The 16,182-nt window shown below is 42.5% G+C and overlaps 1 protein-coding gene across 2 annotated transcripts in view; it reads left to right on the top strand.

Annotated features, from left to right (window-relative positions):
- The window catches only part of CPNE2 (copine 2), a 253,848-nt gene that overhangs the window by 196,701 nt on the left and 40,965 nt on the right, over positions 1–16,182 (top strand). For both annotated transcript variants that reach the window (XM_082270133.1, XM_082270132.1), the window contains exon 11: positions 14,499–14,632. In XM_082270133.1, the coding sequence (XP_082126259.1) occupies positions 14,499–14,632 (134 nt within the window). The remainder of the gene's footprint in view (positions 1–14,498; positions 14,633–16,182) is intronic.

Raw genomic sequence — 16,182 nt, 5'->3', positions numbered from 1 at the left:
CGACTGGTCGGCAAGTGGTTAAAATAATACCTGATAATCCTGCAATAAGGGTCCCTCTTTAGTAACATCCTGCAATAGGATGAAGACACCCTGGGTTTGATTTACTAAAGGCAAATAGACAGTGGGGTTGATTTATTGAAGGCAAATTGACTGTGTACTTTGCAAAGTACAGTTGCAGTCTGTAAGAGTAACCTCCGGGGACACAAGTACAGTTGCCCCAGAGCTTGGTAAATGAGCAAAAGCTCTGCTGGCTTCCATCATCCAATCATATGCAAGAAAAAATGTTTTTTTTTGTTTAATTTTCCTTGCATATGATTGGGTATCCTTTGCAAAGTGAAGCTTTACCTCATTTTCTAAGCTCTGGAGCAACAACACTTGCAGAGTGCAACTGCACTTGGCAAAGTGCACAGTTTATTTGCCTTTAGTAAATCAACCCCAGTGCATTTTACAAGTGCAGTTGCACTCTGTAAGAGAATTTGCTCCAGAGCTTGGTAAATTAGGGTTAGGGTTAGCTCTGTTGATTTCCAATCGTGTGCAAGCAAAAATTATGTGTTTTTATTTTTTCCTTGCATGTGAATGGATATGTTTTGCAAAGGGAAGCTTCACCTCATTTACTAAGCTCTGGAGCAAATCTCCTTGCAGAGTTCAACTGCACTTGTAAAATGCACATTCTATTTGTCTTTAGAAAATCACTCCCAATGTCTGTTTCTTACTTGTGCTCCTATGTTGTCCCCCTGTCACATGCACTCCCAAAGACTACAAGGGACTATGCATTGGAACATTTCATAGGCTTGTTTCCCACAGCTAGAAGGAAACTCAACCTGAGAAATGCCAAGCTACCATCCCCGGAGTGCATGTATGTACTGTAGAGAGGAGGTGGCGCCAAAGAGGCTTCAGGAGAACAGCAAAAACAGTAAAAACAGTGATTTATTTAGCAAAACATGGCAGTTGTTAATGCAACACAGTGCTTTATCTAACTGTATGTCATTCGATTAGGGTTTACATTTTGTTACAGTACCTCTAGGATTCATGCCTGTACATCCAGGAACCTGGTCCATCTTGTGTGTGTGTGTGGTGCTTTTTTGCACACCAAATATTGTCCTTATAGCTATGGGTGGTTGTGAACATGCACATGTTAGTATGCATGCCTTAATGTACATTGGCATGTGTCATGATGCTGATGCTGAGCATGCACACAGGCCAAGAGGGGTAGTTAAACTCCTTTCCTTATGGGTGTTTGTGCTGTGTCTTTTTGTCAGCCACTATGCTTATGAGAAAATCGTGCAGCCTTGTTCTTTGCTGACCTGGATTGCCTGACTCTGCCCGTATTTCCTGTGCTTGTTGCTGACTCTGCTTGCTGCCTACCTTGACCTCTGCATGGACACCAACTACTCTTGACTCCAGCCTTCTTCGACCTCTGCCTGGACACTGACAACTCCTGGTTGCTGCCTGCCTTAACTTCTGCCCAAACACTGACTAACCCTGCCTGCCACCTACTTTGATCTCTACCTGAGCCCTGACTTCTCCCATTGCTGCTATCTTATGTCCACAATACAAACATTTTGTTCCTGTTACTCTCTAGTGTTGCGATTCAGAGGACCGCAACCTGGTGTCATCTTGCAGCAAAATAGCCAGGGTGCCACTAGGGTCACTGGCCCATTATTCCTTGGAGGGGGGCTTCGGTTAAACCCAAGGTGCAGCTTAGACTTCCTCTGGGCTGCTTCTTCATCGGTCTTTGGGTCCCCGATGCCAGCATGTTTACTAAGGAAAACTGGCTGTGACTCATTGTGGCTGCACAGCCGGCTTCCCCCTGCGCATGTGCGAGTTGCGCTGCATTTTGTGAATGGACCTGCAGTCTCCTGGGAGCTGTTACGTGTCCCAGAAGGTTGTGACCAAGAGAGGGAATTGTCTAGGTATTCCAACAGGTGGATCAACAGAGAATTTTTATAGTGTTTCCTAGAGGGGTCAGAGTGGTGTATTAAGTACCTTGCTGGGTCTTCCCCTAGGTCAACATCTGTCAGCTGTTTGACAGTCTCTCTGATGTGTGACCAAAGGTTGGTCAGCATGCTACAAAACCAGAAAACATGGAGGATAATACCCTCTTTGCAATGCTAGCAAATATTTGTTGCTTCCTGGTGGAGCGTCACCAATAGAGTTGGAACTCTATACCAGCAGGGGAGCATTTTATACCCCAACTCCAGGTATTTGCTACTTTCCCTACACAGATCCCTCTCCCATTTAGGTAGATACGGAGGTACAAAAGATTCAGCATGCCAGCTTAGTAGTTTATAGGTATCTGAAACCACATGGGATGTGGGGTCTGGGACAAAACAGAGATCCTGAAAGTGAGTATTAGGGAGATCATTAATTCCTCAACAAGATAAGGTAGTAAGAAAATAAATAAGCTGCTGTAGCCACCAGTTGTCTAGGGGCGAGAAAAAACAGCTCCCGAATGACCTACGGAGCTTTCATCCCCCTACCAAATGCGAAATCGCGAAGTTGAAAAATGCCAGGAAGCATAGGTTGCTCAAATCTCACATCTGTTAATCCTGGTAGAAATGTAGGGTTGCCAAGCACTGGGTACAATCGAGAGGGAGCAGAGTCTGAGATGATGGCATCCTTGCACTGTTGCAACACTCCAGCCATTCCTCCATATATCTTTGGCATGGATAGGTATATGCGAAAGACGTGGGTGGAATTTTGCCCACACAAAACGGATAAAAGCACCACATACTTTTTTACGAAAAGACAAAGGAATCACAATAGGAAGCGTCTGAAATAGGTAGAGGAGCCGAGGCATAATATTCTTCTTGAGAATGGCATTTCTGCCCATCCAAGAGTGAGAATTGTTAGCCCATTTGCGCAGGTCTTCTGTTATATGATGTAAGATGGGGGGGGAAATTGACCTCAAAGATTTTGTCAAGGGTGGGGAATTTTAGCTCCCAAATAGGTAATAGAAGAGGTAGCCAATTAAAACAGAAAGGAAGAATGAAGAACACGGGACCTGGTTGAGTACAAGGAGACCTTTCAAAGCTCTGATTTATGTGCATTTATTCGAGAGAGCGCCATAACGTCTAAATTCCTCCACCTGGTTCGGAAGAGTAACCTCCGGGGACACAACAAAAAACAGCAGGCCATCAGCAAAAGCTGCCACCTTATGTTCCACAAGGCCCACCGGGAAAGCCCTGACATTCTGATTTCGGCATACATATCCCAAAAAAGGCTCCAGAGACAAAATGAATATGCTGAGGTCACCTCGTTGTTGTACACTGTGGTCATCAGGTTGGAATAGATGGCCTTGATCCAAGTCAGAAAGTTGTATCCCACTCCTATGTGGCTAAGCGTCTCCACCCTGTCAAAAGCTTTCTCAGTATCTGTAAAGAGCAAACATATGGGAATCTTCCGTGAGTGAGCCAGATGAATGACATTTAAGACCCTGGAACATTTTCTTTTGTCACCTTTCAATATGTTGTAGACTATTGTCTCTTGTAAGAGATTGTATTAATAAATATTGTATATTTTAATTCAATTTTTTGTATTCTTGGTGCCAATTTAAAAAAATCCCAGGCCACTAATTGACCTTCTTGATGTGTCAATAGCTTGGTTTTACTTAACAAATGAATATTTAGCAACAGAAAAGCTTAAAGAAATTAATGAAGAATTTATAATCTTTACTATTAAGATCTGGCAAATTACAAATATATATATATACATATCTAGCCCAAACTGGTAGATAGTTGCAGTTGTTTCTGTGCAATGAAAACATTAAATGGAGGTACGTCTACTGACAATGTTACTGTGACATGTCATCTGACACAAGTCGATTTCTACACTTTGATTTCAGGTTCAATAATGCAGAGAATCCTGTTTCTCAGAGATAAGTAGTTATCAAGAGAGCCAAAACATCAATTGCCCTTCAAAAGACTGTAAACATATTTACTTTTTTAAAATAACAAACATGTAATACTTACCTGCTCTATGCAATGGTTTTTGCACATAGCAGCCCCAATCTTCCCCTTCTGGGGTCCCCAGCTAGCGGTCTCCCCTGCTGACTGCCCCCAAAGCAAGCTTCTTGCTATGGGGGCACTCATGCCGACTCGATCACGAGCCATGCTGTGTGTGTTCACAGACACACACAACACGGCTTAGACCCGCCCCTTGCTCTTTCCTCGCAGGCTGTGATTGACAGCAGCAGGAGCCATTGGCCTCCATGTCCTGTGAGGGGAGAGAGGATAGAAAGCTACTGCTCTCAGGCACAGTGCTGGGACTGGGCTCAGGTAAGTATTTATGGGGGGGGGGGGGGGCACTGGACACAGAAGGTTTTTAACCTTAATGCAGAAAATGCATTAAAAGAGAAGTATGGAGGTTTATTTCTTTTTTCTTTTTTTCAGAATCATACCTACCTAGGTTGATGCACCATTGGTCTGATAATGCATCTGTCCCCCACTGGCTCTAACACTGAGAACCCGAGCTATTAAGCACCACCAACCACTAGATTCTCAGAGCTCCCCAAGCAGAGAGCTGGTGGCTGTCTGCTCTGCCCCCCCCCCTCTCTCTCACTGGAGCACCGGGCTGTGGAGGGAGTGGCCAGGTGTCGGTTCAGCAGTCCACTGTCTGCTGAAAATGGGTCACAGGAGTGCAGAATAAACTACAATCCTGTGATCCACAGGAGAAGAACAGCCAAACGAGCTTTGGCTTTACTTCTTCTTTAAGGTTAAAAACCTACATTTAAAACCACTTTAGGCCGATCCGTGTTAATAAGGATGATAGTTAATAATCTGATGTTTAGGTTATTCAATTTTAATCCAACAACAACTGTACTTTTTATATTTAGAGATCCAGTCCCATACCCCCTTTATTTGGTTTCCATACCCCAAGGGGTATGGTTAACCTGGTCAAGTACCCCTTCTCTGTATTAAAGCTCCACTATGGACATTGACCCCTCCTACCACAAGCACTACCCCACCCCCTCTTACTATTTGCTGTAGCAATAGTTACAAAAATAAATAAAAAGCCCACCTAGCTGATCTAAATTAATGGGCATGTAGTGTGCTGGGTCCCAAGTCATATATCTTTGGGACTGGGGAATAGGAGGGTGCTTTTCTGGCTGTCCACATTGCCTGCTGGGTGACATAGATACTTTCCATTGGCTGTTCAGTGGCCGGGTTATAAAATGCTTGATTAAACATTATTCACTTACATAAAGTGTATTAATGTGGTGACTCTAACTGTGCTGCACGATTCTGAATAAAATGAGAATCGTGATTTTTTTTGCTTAAAATAAAGATCACGATTTTCAGCATAACATCATCTTTCACATTATACAAAAAAAAAATGAAGCTAACTTCACTGTTTAGTTTTTTGTTTTTTTCAGATCATTGAACTGTATTTTTCCCCAGAAAATTGTGTTTGAAAGACCACTGCGCAAATACAGTGTGACATAAAATATTGCGATGACCGCCATTTTATTCTCTAGGGTCTCTGCTAAAAAAATATATATAATGTTTGGGGGTTCTAAATAATTTTCTAGCAAAAAATACTGATTTGAACTTGTAAGCAACAAGTGTCGGAAAAAGGCTTAGTCTTTAAAGTGATTGTAAAGTCTCGTTTAAAAAAAAAAAAAAAAAGAAAATAACAAACATATTATACTTACCTTCTCTGTGCAGTTGGTTTGGCACAGAGCAGTCTGGATCCTCCTCTTCTCTGGTCCCTCATTCCTGCTCCTAGCCCCTTCCTCCTATCGAGTGCCCCCACAGCAAGCAGCTCGCTTTGGGGGCACCCGAGCCGAGCTGCAGCTCCGTGTGTCCATTTAGACACTGAACTGCCATTCAGCCCCGCCCCCTCTCTCTCCTGATTGGCTCATTGACTTTGACAGCCTCGGGAGCCAATGGTGCCGCAACTGTATCTCAGCCAATACTGGGAGAGCCCCAGGACGCGTGTGTCCATTTAGACCCGTGGACATCACTGGACAGAGAGAGGGGGTACAGGTAAGTATTAGGGGTGCTGGGGGGGGGGGGGGCTGCTACACACAGAAGGCTTTTTATCTTAATGCATAGAATAGAATGCATTAGGATAAAAACCTTCCTGGCTTACAACTCCTTTAAGTTGGTAAACTGACCTAATTTACAGACCGAAGTTCATCCCTTTGATCTAAAAGAACGAAATGATACAATGTCTCTCCTTATCTCTCAGCAATGTTGTGATAAACTTTGCCGGCTGTTGCAGAGAGCGGCTCTGCACTGTTACATGAATCGTGGAAATGCCAGATTAATTTCGTGAGGGGGGTTGAATCGAGAACGAGGCCTGTTTTTTTTTTTTTACTGCTTGTCATTTCTAATAAAATACCTCTCTATTCTAGCAGTTTTACCTCTTTCTGACTTGGAGTGTCAATGCTTTGTATCACTGATGTCACCCCTGAGTACTCTCTCCCATACACATTCTAATGCAGGCTGTGCCTACATACAGGTGCTTTTCATGTTCAGTTGTCAGCTGCCAACATCAAAAGTAGCCATACCTGCAAGGACAGTTATAAGCTATTGAGAAATAAGGCGGGTTGACATAAAGTTTAATGGATGCCGCAAAAATCAGGCCAAGGGTTCATTTTGCCCGGAAATGAGCTTCAATGATTGGGGCAGCATGCCAACTTAGTAGTGACCTCTCTTCACAGCTTTGAAACCCTGGGTTCCTGTCCATATGGACTACGCATGCTCTCCACATGTGGCTTCTTTCACAATTCAGAAACAAACTGGTAGACTATATTAATTGGCATTTGACCATATGTGCTTGGAAACACTTCTGTAAGACTCTGGTAACATACGTTACATTGTAAGCTCTGGGAGCAGGTACTAGCGTTGATGGTTCTATCGCTGCTTGTTTGGTACAAGTAAAGTTCTCCATATATTCCAGTGAGAGAGAGAGCAGTAATTTCTCCTGTCCCTACTACCTTACTTGATTTCTCCTTAAGGATTTATGGAAGATTAGTAACATAGCAGGGTAGCACAGAATCAAGAGAGGCCTTTCATAGATACTGCATGGGCGAGAGATCTCTTTACTGGGTTCCTGGATACCCTTGGCAGGCTCAGCAGAAATGTAACTGTTCCCCCTTTTTACAAAGAGAGCACTATTATGGGGCCAACTTTGTCTTGGACCTATCATACCAAAGCTGGGTTTAACTGTTCTATTCTTAACTTCTTCTGTTGATGAAGTATATCTTTGCATGTATTCGTTAACTTTAACTTCCTTTCATAGATGCTATAACCAAAAAAGTGTAAACAGAAGGGGAAGTTGTGGTATGAATTAGCACTGTAGAACCTTAATATGAAACTAAAACTTATGCTTGTGCTTAGCAGACTATAGCATAGGATCTACATAAATAAACTATGCTTCATCGGTTCAGTGTTGGGTTATTTAACACGTTAGAGTTAAACTGTTAAGTTTTACAGATCACTGCAAATTATATATATATATATATTGTAAGGGATTAGCTCGGTGGTAGGCGTGGATGACCCCTTTGGGGGTGCGTTTTCACAGAGAGATAGCCGAGCAGAGGTTGAAAACAAGACTGATTTATTCATGCAATTTACTTCACACAATTGCAAGCGTCAAAACAGCCAAAATAAAATAAAAGACAAAATAAATCCTTGCCTCTGTGGGCGGCTACCTTCTCACGCTGGAACCTACCTAAGAAGTCTTTCCAACCTACTGTTGGGCCGACACTGCTGATCCTACAGCAGACACTCAAATGTCCATTTGTTTGCTTTTCACACAGCACAAACATTGTCCATTGAACATGTCCCTTTGTTTTCTTTCACACAGCACATGTTCATTTATAACAGGATCCTTTACTCTTCAGATTCTTCACATGGAACACAGTTCATTTAACAGGTCCCTTTACTCTTCACACTCTTCACATGGAACACTTCTCTTCACACTCTTCACATGGAACACTTTGTCTTCTCACCTTTGAGACGTCTTCACTCGTGGTTACCCTCCTTAGCTTTACATCGCTGTAGGGGGTCTTCTCCCATGCTCACCAGCTTGTCGGGAGGCACACATCCGACTGTCCCCCTCTCCCAGCCCACACGGCGACAGGCGGCAGCAGTCCTTCTCCCATGCCCACACGGCGTCGGGAGGTACACGTATGTCTGTCCTCCTCTTCCCAGCTCACACAGCGACAGGAGGCAGCACTCAATAGATTTTCTCTGGACAAATTATATAGTCCTTGATCTCCTCATTCTGAACAGCTGAATGGTTTTCAACTTCCTGCTGGCTCTCTCTGCAGCCAACACCCTATAGTATCAGTGAACTTTCAAAGCAGGTGGGAATGTGTCTCCTCTCAGTGACTACATTCCCAGATTTACCTGACTTCCTGTCACATACCCCCCCCTCTTGTTTCAACCCTAGGGTTGGGACACATATTTCCAGGCACGCATGTGTCAGGCACTGCTGACTCACTGATAAGCCTCCTATTATCCTCAAGCTTCCGGATGAAACTGTTTTGTCATCTTCATTGACAGATTTCTCATAACTGCCACACAGTTTGTCTCTCATCTCATATACACATTCTTCAACTGCATTTTTGGCATCATTTTGCTCCTTCTCGTTTCTGTCATCTTCATTGACAGCTTTCTCATAAATGTCAGACAGCTTGTCCCTCATAACCGTCTGTCCAATCCACCATGGAGGACCGTGATCCATAGGCAACTCAATTGGGCTAGTCTTAATGTCTTCAACATTCTTAAGACGCCTCTCTCTGCAATCCATAAATGTTTTCCACAAAACTTTGAGAACCTTTGCTTCACTAAGCTTTGTTCCAAGTAGGGACTCTTGACATCCCTCTGTGACTTGAGTTGCCTCTCCATACATCTGTACACAATCATTGACTTTTTGTTGTAAAAGGGAATGATCTTCCTTCTTGAGCTTTGCTTGCTCTAAGATGCTGTGCAGAGGATTTTCCAATTGAGACAACAGGCTGTCACACATTTCTTCAAAGTGACCCCTGTTCCTTTTCCCAGAGATATCAATATCATTCACCAAACATTTCATATTCATAGGCAGATCGGAAGCATTTGCACTCATCAACTTCTTAAACTTTTCGCCCTCCTGAGCGAGTCGCAGTAAAGGCCTACTATTTGATTTGATATTCAGTTTATATTTCTTGCCAAACTCTTCACAGAAGTAGTCAACCAGAACATCATCAACTTTCCTTACACCAACATAGGGGTTAAAGGCAACAACACAGTTGAACCCAGCGATCTGGGTGGTATCCATTATAGACCTCCTCTCTGCATCAGTGAAGAAGCATGGAACTGCAACACATTCTTTTACAGGTTTCTTCAATGCACTTTCTGCTGAACTATTTGACCGCTCAAGGTCACCTAGTTCTTTTTCTCTATCTGAATTCCACATGGAATGCATCTCAAGATCACGATCAAACTTCTGCCACCCGTCTTTCACCAGTTCCATTTTGGAAACACTCCCTGAAAGGCACTTATTCATTTGCTTCACGTTTTCACCAACAGCCTTAGTTTTTCCCACTAGGTTTTCAGCCTGAACTGAGAAATCATCACATTTCTTACTCAGCTCCTTTGTTTGCTGAAGCTCTAATGATACATTTTCCAATGCTTGAAGTTTTTGAAGGAACGGTTTATTCCAAAGGGGTGATTCAAGCCACATGTCGTCACATTTCTGAGGCTCACTCAGGACAGACCCCAAAACACTGATCCTTTTAAAAACTGCATCAGGCACACTATCCCCTCTTTGGGACAGATCCTCTGTTGCCTGGAATTCCTCTTCCAGTTCCTGCAACGGAATCTTCATCTCTTCTACTTGCTGTTCTAAGGCTCGCTTAGACTTTTCTAGCTCCTGAACTCTTTTCTCAACCTCATCCTTGTAGCTGACCACATGTTCCATCTCTGTACATAGCTGCTTGTTAACTCTTTCTAGTTCAGCCTTACACTCTAGAGCTTCCTCCAAAGAGCGAGCCAAGAACAGGGCTTTGCTCTCGTTATCACGCACCTCCGTTTCTGCACGTGCGCGTTCTTCTGCATATTTTGCAGACACAGTCTCCTCTTCACCAAGCATCTGATCAAACTTCTTTTTCACATCTTCAACACACTGTAATGAACCAACGCTTTCTTCCATGCGTTTTTTCATATCCGCTATCTGAGCTTGCAATGTTGCGACTTGCTCTGATAGGTTTTTCTTTGCTTCCGCCTTCTCTTTTAATTGTTCCAGGAAGCCATTTTTCTCATCTTCCATTTGTTTGAGCTTTGTGCTAAAACTCAGCCTTTGACACCTCTCTTCCTGTAAGAGTTCCTGCGTGTCTTGCAGCTGCGATTCCAAGATAGAAAAATCTTCCGCAATTTCTCTAGATTTGCTGTCTGCTTGAGAAAGCTGATTTGTAACATTGTCCAACTCAACCTGCAGTCGGTTTGCCTTCTCTGACAGCTTAGCACACAATCGGTCACCTTCTGACACCTTGACTTGCGATTCCAGAAGCCGTGCCTCTACTTTTTCCCTCTTATGTTCACAATCTCCTTTTCCCTGCATAAGAGCCTTCACCTCATTGGCTAGCATCTGGGAATAAGAATGTAATTCTGCCACACAGGCTTCTTTCTCCTTTAACTGCTGCTGGACACGTTGGGCTTCCCCTTTCCAACTTTCACAGTCCGCACGCCATTCATTTACCACATTGCTCAAAGTAGTGAGCTCATACACAGTACTCAGTAATTTAGCCTCTCTTTCACTTTTCTCTTTGTCGCTGAGAGACAATGTCGCTTTCAGAGCAACATTCTGTTCCTGCGACTCCTGCAGGTCTATTTTTGTAGCTCCCAAAGACTGAAGACTTTTTTCCAGCTGATTACGCAACTCCAACATATCAGCCATACTTTGCTTCTGCAAAGTCTGAATTTCACTTTCCTTTTCCATGAGGATGGTATCTTTCTCCATTATAGTCTCTCTGCGTTTTTGCAACTCGACCAAAAGAAGAGCAGTGGATTCTTCCCACTGTGACACATGAGACTTGAGTAGTTCATTCATTTCCTGCAAGTTTCTATGCTCCATTTTAAGCAATTCCAAGGCTTGTTCCTTTTCTTCCATTTTCCGTTGCAAGGCATCCAACTCAGCCCTGGACACATACTCGGTTTCCTCCAAACCGATGGCCTCCATTGGCTGCTGGCGTCTCTGTTTCCAGCCTGCCATGCTCTCTTGATGAGCCTTTTGTTGAGCTGCAAAGCTCCGCTGAAAATCCGCATTTGCCTGCTGTTGAGCTGCATTTGCCTGCTGTTGAGCTGTATTTGATATAATCAGTTGTTTCAACATCTCCTCCATTTTGAGCTTACTTTTCATCTGAGCACACTGCGTCTCCATAGCAGTTTCATCAGTGTTGCTAGGGACAACAACCTTCCTCTTTAGTAGACTCTCTTTAGGCATGGATGGGGCTGGTTCAGACGGCAACATCCCCTCCATCCAAAGAATCCGGTCTCTCATTTCATCTATCTTTGCATTTTTCAGGCGTTTGGACCGCCCCATCTTCAATAACTCCACAAACAAATTTTTCACAGTCCAGCAAACAATTTTCAGACCACTGTCTCTTCAACACATGTAGTTTTTCTCTCTCTTGCAGGATCTCTTTTCCTGCGCACACAGTTTGTGCAGTCACTTGCACCAGACACAACAAAGTTCATCAAATAATTTTGAGACCGCTGTCTCTTTAAAACACTTTTTTTTTTTTTTTTTCTGTCAGGATCTTCTCTCCTGCACACATAGATTGTGCAATCTCATGCACCAGATAAAGTTCATCAAACATTTGCACTTCCTTGCAGGGATCTTGCTGCTTCTGCCCGCATCCTCCACCATATGTAAGGGATTAGCTCGGTGGTAGGCGTGGATGACCCCTTTGGGGGTGCGTTTTCACAGAGAGATAGCCGAGCAGAGGTTGAAAACAAGACTGATTTATTCATGCAATTTACTTCACACAATTGCAAGCGTCAAAACAGCCAAAATAAAATAAAAGACAAAATAAATCCTTGCCTCTGTGGGCGGCTACCTTCTCACGCTGGAACCTACCTAAGAAGTCTTTCCAACCTACTGTTGGGCCGACACTGCTGATCCTACAGCAGACACTCAAATGTCCATTTGTTTGCTTTTCACACAGCACAAACATTGTCCATTGAACATGTCCCTTTGTTTTCTTTCACACAGCACATGTTCATTTATAACAGGATCCTTTACTCTTCAGATTCTTCACATGGAACACAGTTCATTTAACAGGTCCCTTTACTCTTCACACTCTTCACATGGAACACTTCTCTTCACACTCTTCACATGGAACACTTTGTCTTCTCACCTTTGAGACGTCTTCACTCGTGGTTACCCTCCTTAGCTTCACATCGCTGTAGGGGGTCTTCTCCCATGCTCACCAGCTTGTCGGGAGGCACACATCCGACTGTCCCCCTCTCCCAGCCCACACGGCGACAGGCGGCAGCAGTCCTTCTCCCATGCCCACACGGCGTCGGGAGGTACACGTATGTCTGTCCTCCTCTTCCCAGCTCACACAGCGACAGGAGGCAGCACTCAATAGATTTTCTCTGGACAAATTATAGAGTCCTTGATCTCCTCATTCTGAACAGCTGAATGGTTTTCAACTTCCTGCTGGCTCTCTCTGCAGCCAACACCCTATAGTATCAGTGAACTTTCAAAGCAGGTGGGAATGTGTCTCCTCTCAGTGACTACATTCCCAGATTTACCTGACTTCCTGTCACAATATATATATATATGTGTGTGTGTATATATATATATATACAATATATATATATATATATATACTTAGTATACTGTATGTATGTGTGTCTGCTCAACAGATCCCTTGTATATGTAAAATAGCAGTTGCTGTTAAGAGAAGTATCAAAGGGTACATCTTGACTATAAATAAATAGGCATATTTAACAGCGCTAGCTCTAACTTTTTTTTTTTGCGATATATTTAACTTTTATTTACGCTATAAACAACAAAAAACAACAATTTGAAAAAAAAAATATATATATATATATATATTTTTTACTTTCTGCCTTTAAACATCCAATAAATAAAAATGTAGAAAATCAATTTTTTTTCATCACTTAAGGCCAATATGTATTCTGCTATGTATTTGTGGTAAAAGAAAACCCCTTTAAGGGTATATTGATTGGTTTGCACAAACCTAATAGTGTCTACAAACTATGGGATATATTTATGGAATTTGTATTTATGTTTATTTTTTTTTACTCTCACTAAAATCTAAACCATAAATCATATCCTATTCACATTATCCAAATTAATATATAAAAAAAATTTGTAACAATTCATCAAAAATACATGTGCAACAAAATAAATAAATATATCATGTGCAACGAAAACAATTCTAAATGAAGCATATACAATAAATTCATAAAAATCTTGTGCAAATGTAGTTGCAACAAAGTGTCCAGTGCAATAATATACCACAAATAATGTACAATGTTCCAAAAAAGTGTCCTATGCTTCAAACAATCAAATGCAAATCTCCATGTATCACAAACATCTTCACAATGTATATTCATTCCAGAGTGAAAATCCACAAGTGAAACCTCCACCATTCAGCCTGCCAAAGATTTTTTGAATCTCGGTCGGTTCAGCAGGGACTGCCCGAGATTTGAACCATGTATGGGTAGGTGATTGCACCTAAGTTGATCGATTGATCAACTTGGGTACAACCAACCTTGTTAAATTCTTCATGCAATTATTACCAGTGGCTATAGCTGCTAGCAGTATCACTGTGTGTTCTCCTGGCCCGGGGCGCCCCCCCCCCCCCCCCCCCCAAAGGAACACAGTAGCTCTGCAGGAGGGATTGGGGAAATTCAGCAATTGAAAAATGCACCATCCATCTATATCTGGCTTAAATTACTCACCAGAGCTATTGACCCTCTAATCTATGGGTCATCTCTCGCTCAATCATTTAGCTCTAGTGGATTCTTAACATAAATACATTCTCAGCAAATGTGGGTGTAAAACAAGAAAAAACAATTCTCATTGCATAACACAGCTTTTATTAAGATCACATTAAAAACAAAGTAGCACACTCACATGGATTAAGTGCCATTCTTGACACTAAAGGCTAACTGCAATGTCTCATTAAACTGTGCCATCTCCAGCCACACACACTGGCTGCAAGCACACACAGGCCAACAGGATGGCACTGAACAAGCCTCGTCCTATTTGGATAATGTTAATAGGATGATATGATTTATGGTTTAGATTTTATATTTAGTGATAGAATTGTTGAAGCTAGCGCTGTTACATATTCCCATTTATCACTGTAAATTGTGGCATTTCTAGTTTCTAGACTGAATACATTGTCTGTAAATAAATATTCCACTGAATAATATGGTGTAAACAGCATTCAATTGGTTGTATGTAACATGGTATTTATGTAAATAATATATGTGAACTTAACCCTAAGAGGACTGTTTTGTACCCAGGTTGGAATTGACTTTACAGCATCAAATGGAAATCCACGGGATTCCTCATCTCTACATCACATTAATCCTATGGGAACCAATGAATATCTCTCTGCACTTTGGTCAGTGGGACAGATCATCCAGGACTATGATTCGTGAGTAAAGTGATTTTAATCTCTGCATACAATGAGAACACCTTTTCTGCAAAAGGGTCATGCCTTTAAATGTGGTAGGAAAAGTCAGCTCTTTTGTCAGAAAAAGCTCTTATTCCTCCGTAAAGTGAACCCATGGGCAAGCAAGAATTCTTTTCACAGTAAATGAGCATTAAAACAGGGAGTCCTGGCCATTATCTATGTAGCTTTAGGCACTGTGGAGCAACACATCTTCAAAGTTCATATAAGAAGCAGCAATGTTTTACATTTGGTGTCTGAGCAGTTTTATCCCTCTCTGATCTTGTTTTTTTCTGATCAGGCTGCACGAAAAATAGGAACAGAACTTCCATCCACACAAGCGAGGTGGCTGGAGAAATCCCCTCATTGTCACATTCTATTTTGACAGCGGGACTATTCACTGTCAGAATACACTGGTCAACGAATGCAGTCGCTGATCAACAAAAGTTTTCTAGCTTGCCAGATAAACAAAAGCCAATCTAACAGTTGATTTCTGTTGAACAGGGACGGCCACACATAGAACCCCCACACATAGAACCCTGTTGAACCAGGCAAAATTAGGTCTGTCTATGGCTAGCTTAGGTCACTGCTGAAAAGGGGGAGCATAAGGAGCAGAACTGTTCAGTTAAAAATTGCTTAAAAAAAAGAGAGAAAAGGAGGCGCAAACACCTGGTGCATTATCCTTGGACACCTTTAAAACTTTTATTAAAAAGCCAAAAACATACTCACAGACATGAAGAACATATATCGCATAGAATGAGTCCACACATGTGGAGGTAGTCGTCCCTATCGTTGGACCGCTGACGCGTTTCAGGAGACATGCTCCCTTCTTCAGAGCTAATACATCTTTCAGCAAGATTAAATTTATACTGGACATGCCCAGCGAGCTGACACCCGTTTCTCCTCCCACCCCCACTACTTGGAAGCTTGTCAATCACAATGGTGAGGGCTGGGCTACAGGACAAGAGGAGCCACTGTCAAACACTCTTACCTGCCTTGTTAGGCTCTCAGCTGCCCAAGTCACCAGCACCACTGACACCCTGACAGGGCGGGTAAGAGTGTTTGATTGACAGTGGCTCCTCCTGTCTTTAAAATTCACAGCAATTCAGACTGGTCCTGTCTAAAGCCCAGGTTGCTTGGACTAGAAGTACCTTTGTGGATCCTAGAAGCATATGCCTAGGTAGTGGCAATGCTGCAGAGGGCTGCTGAGCCTGCAGATAGTTACTATCATCAACAAACCACGGGAAGTCTCTGGTAGGATCAGCTGGCATTTATATATAAATTCAGTGTATTAAAAAGATTAGAAGGTACACAATATTTGTTGTAGAGCCTAAAAGGTCTAGTTTTTTTTTTGGGGGGGGGGGGTACTGATGCTTTAAAGGACATTTACAAATAGTACAGTAGCTGCTCTTTAAGCTTTTTGCCGGCAAGTTCCAGTAATAAAAATGGTAAGAGACAGTTCCCTAAAGCCTCGTTGCCTGACGAAGACAACAAGGGATTCTCGAAAATGCACATAAAGTTTTAGTTTATGCTTT

Source organism: Pelophylax lessonae, assembly GCF_965119305.1.
Source record: "Pelophylax lessonae genome assembly, chromosome: 10".
In the NCBI taxonomy this organism is placed as follows: Eukaryota; Metazoa; Chordata; class Amphibia; order Anura; family Ranidae; genus Pelophylax; species Pelophylax lessonae.
Note: the sequence above shows the minus strand (reverse complement) of the source record. Positions and strands in the feature narration are given on the sequence as shown.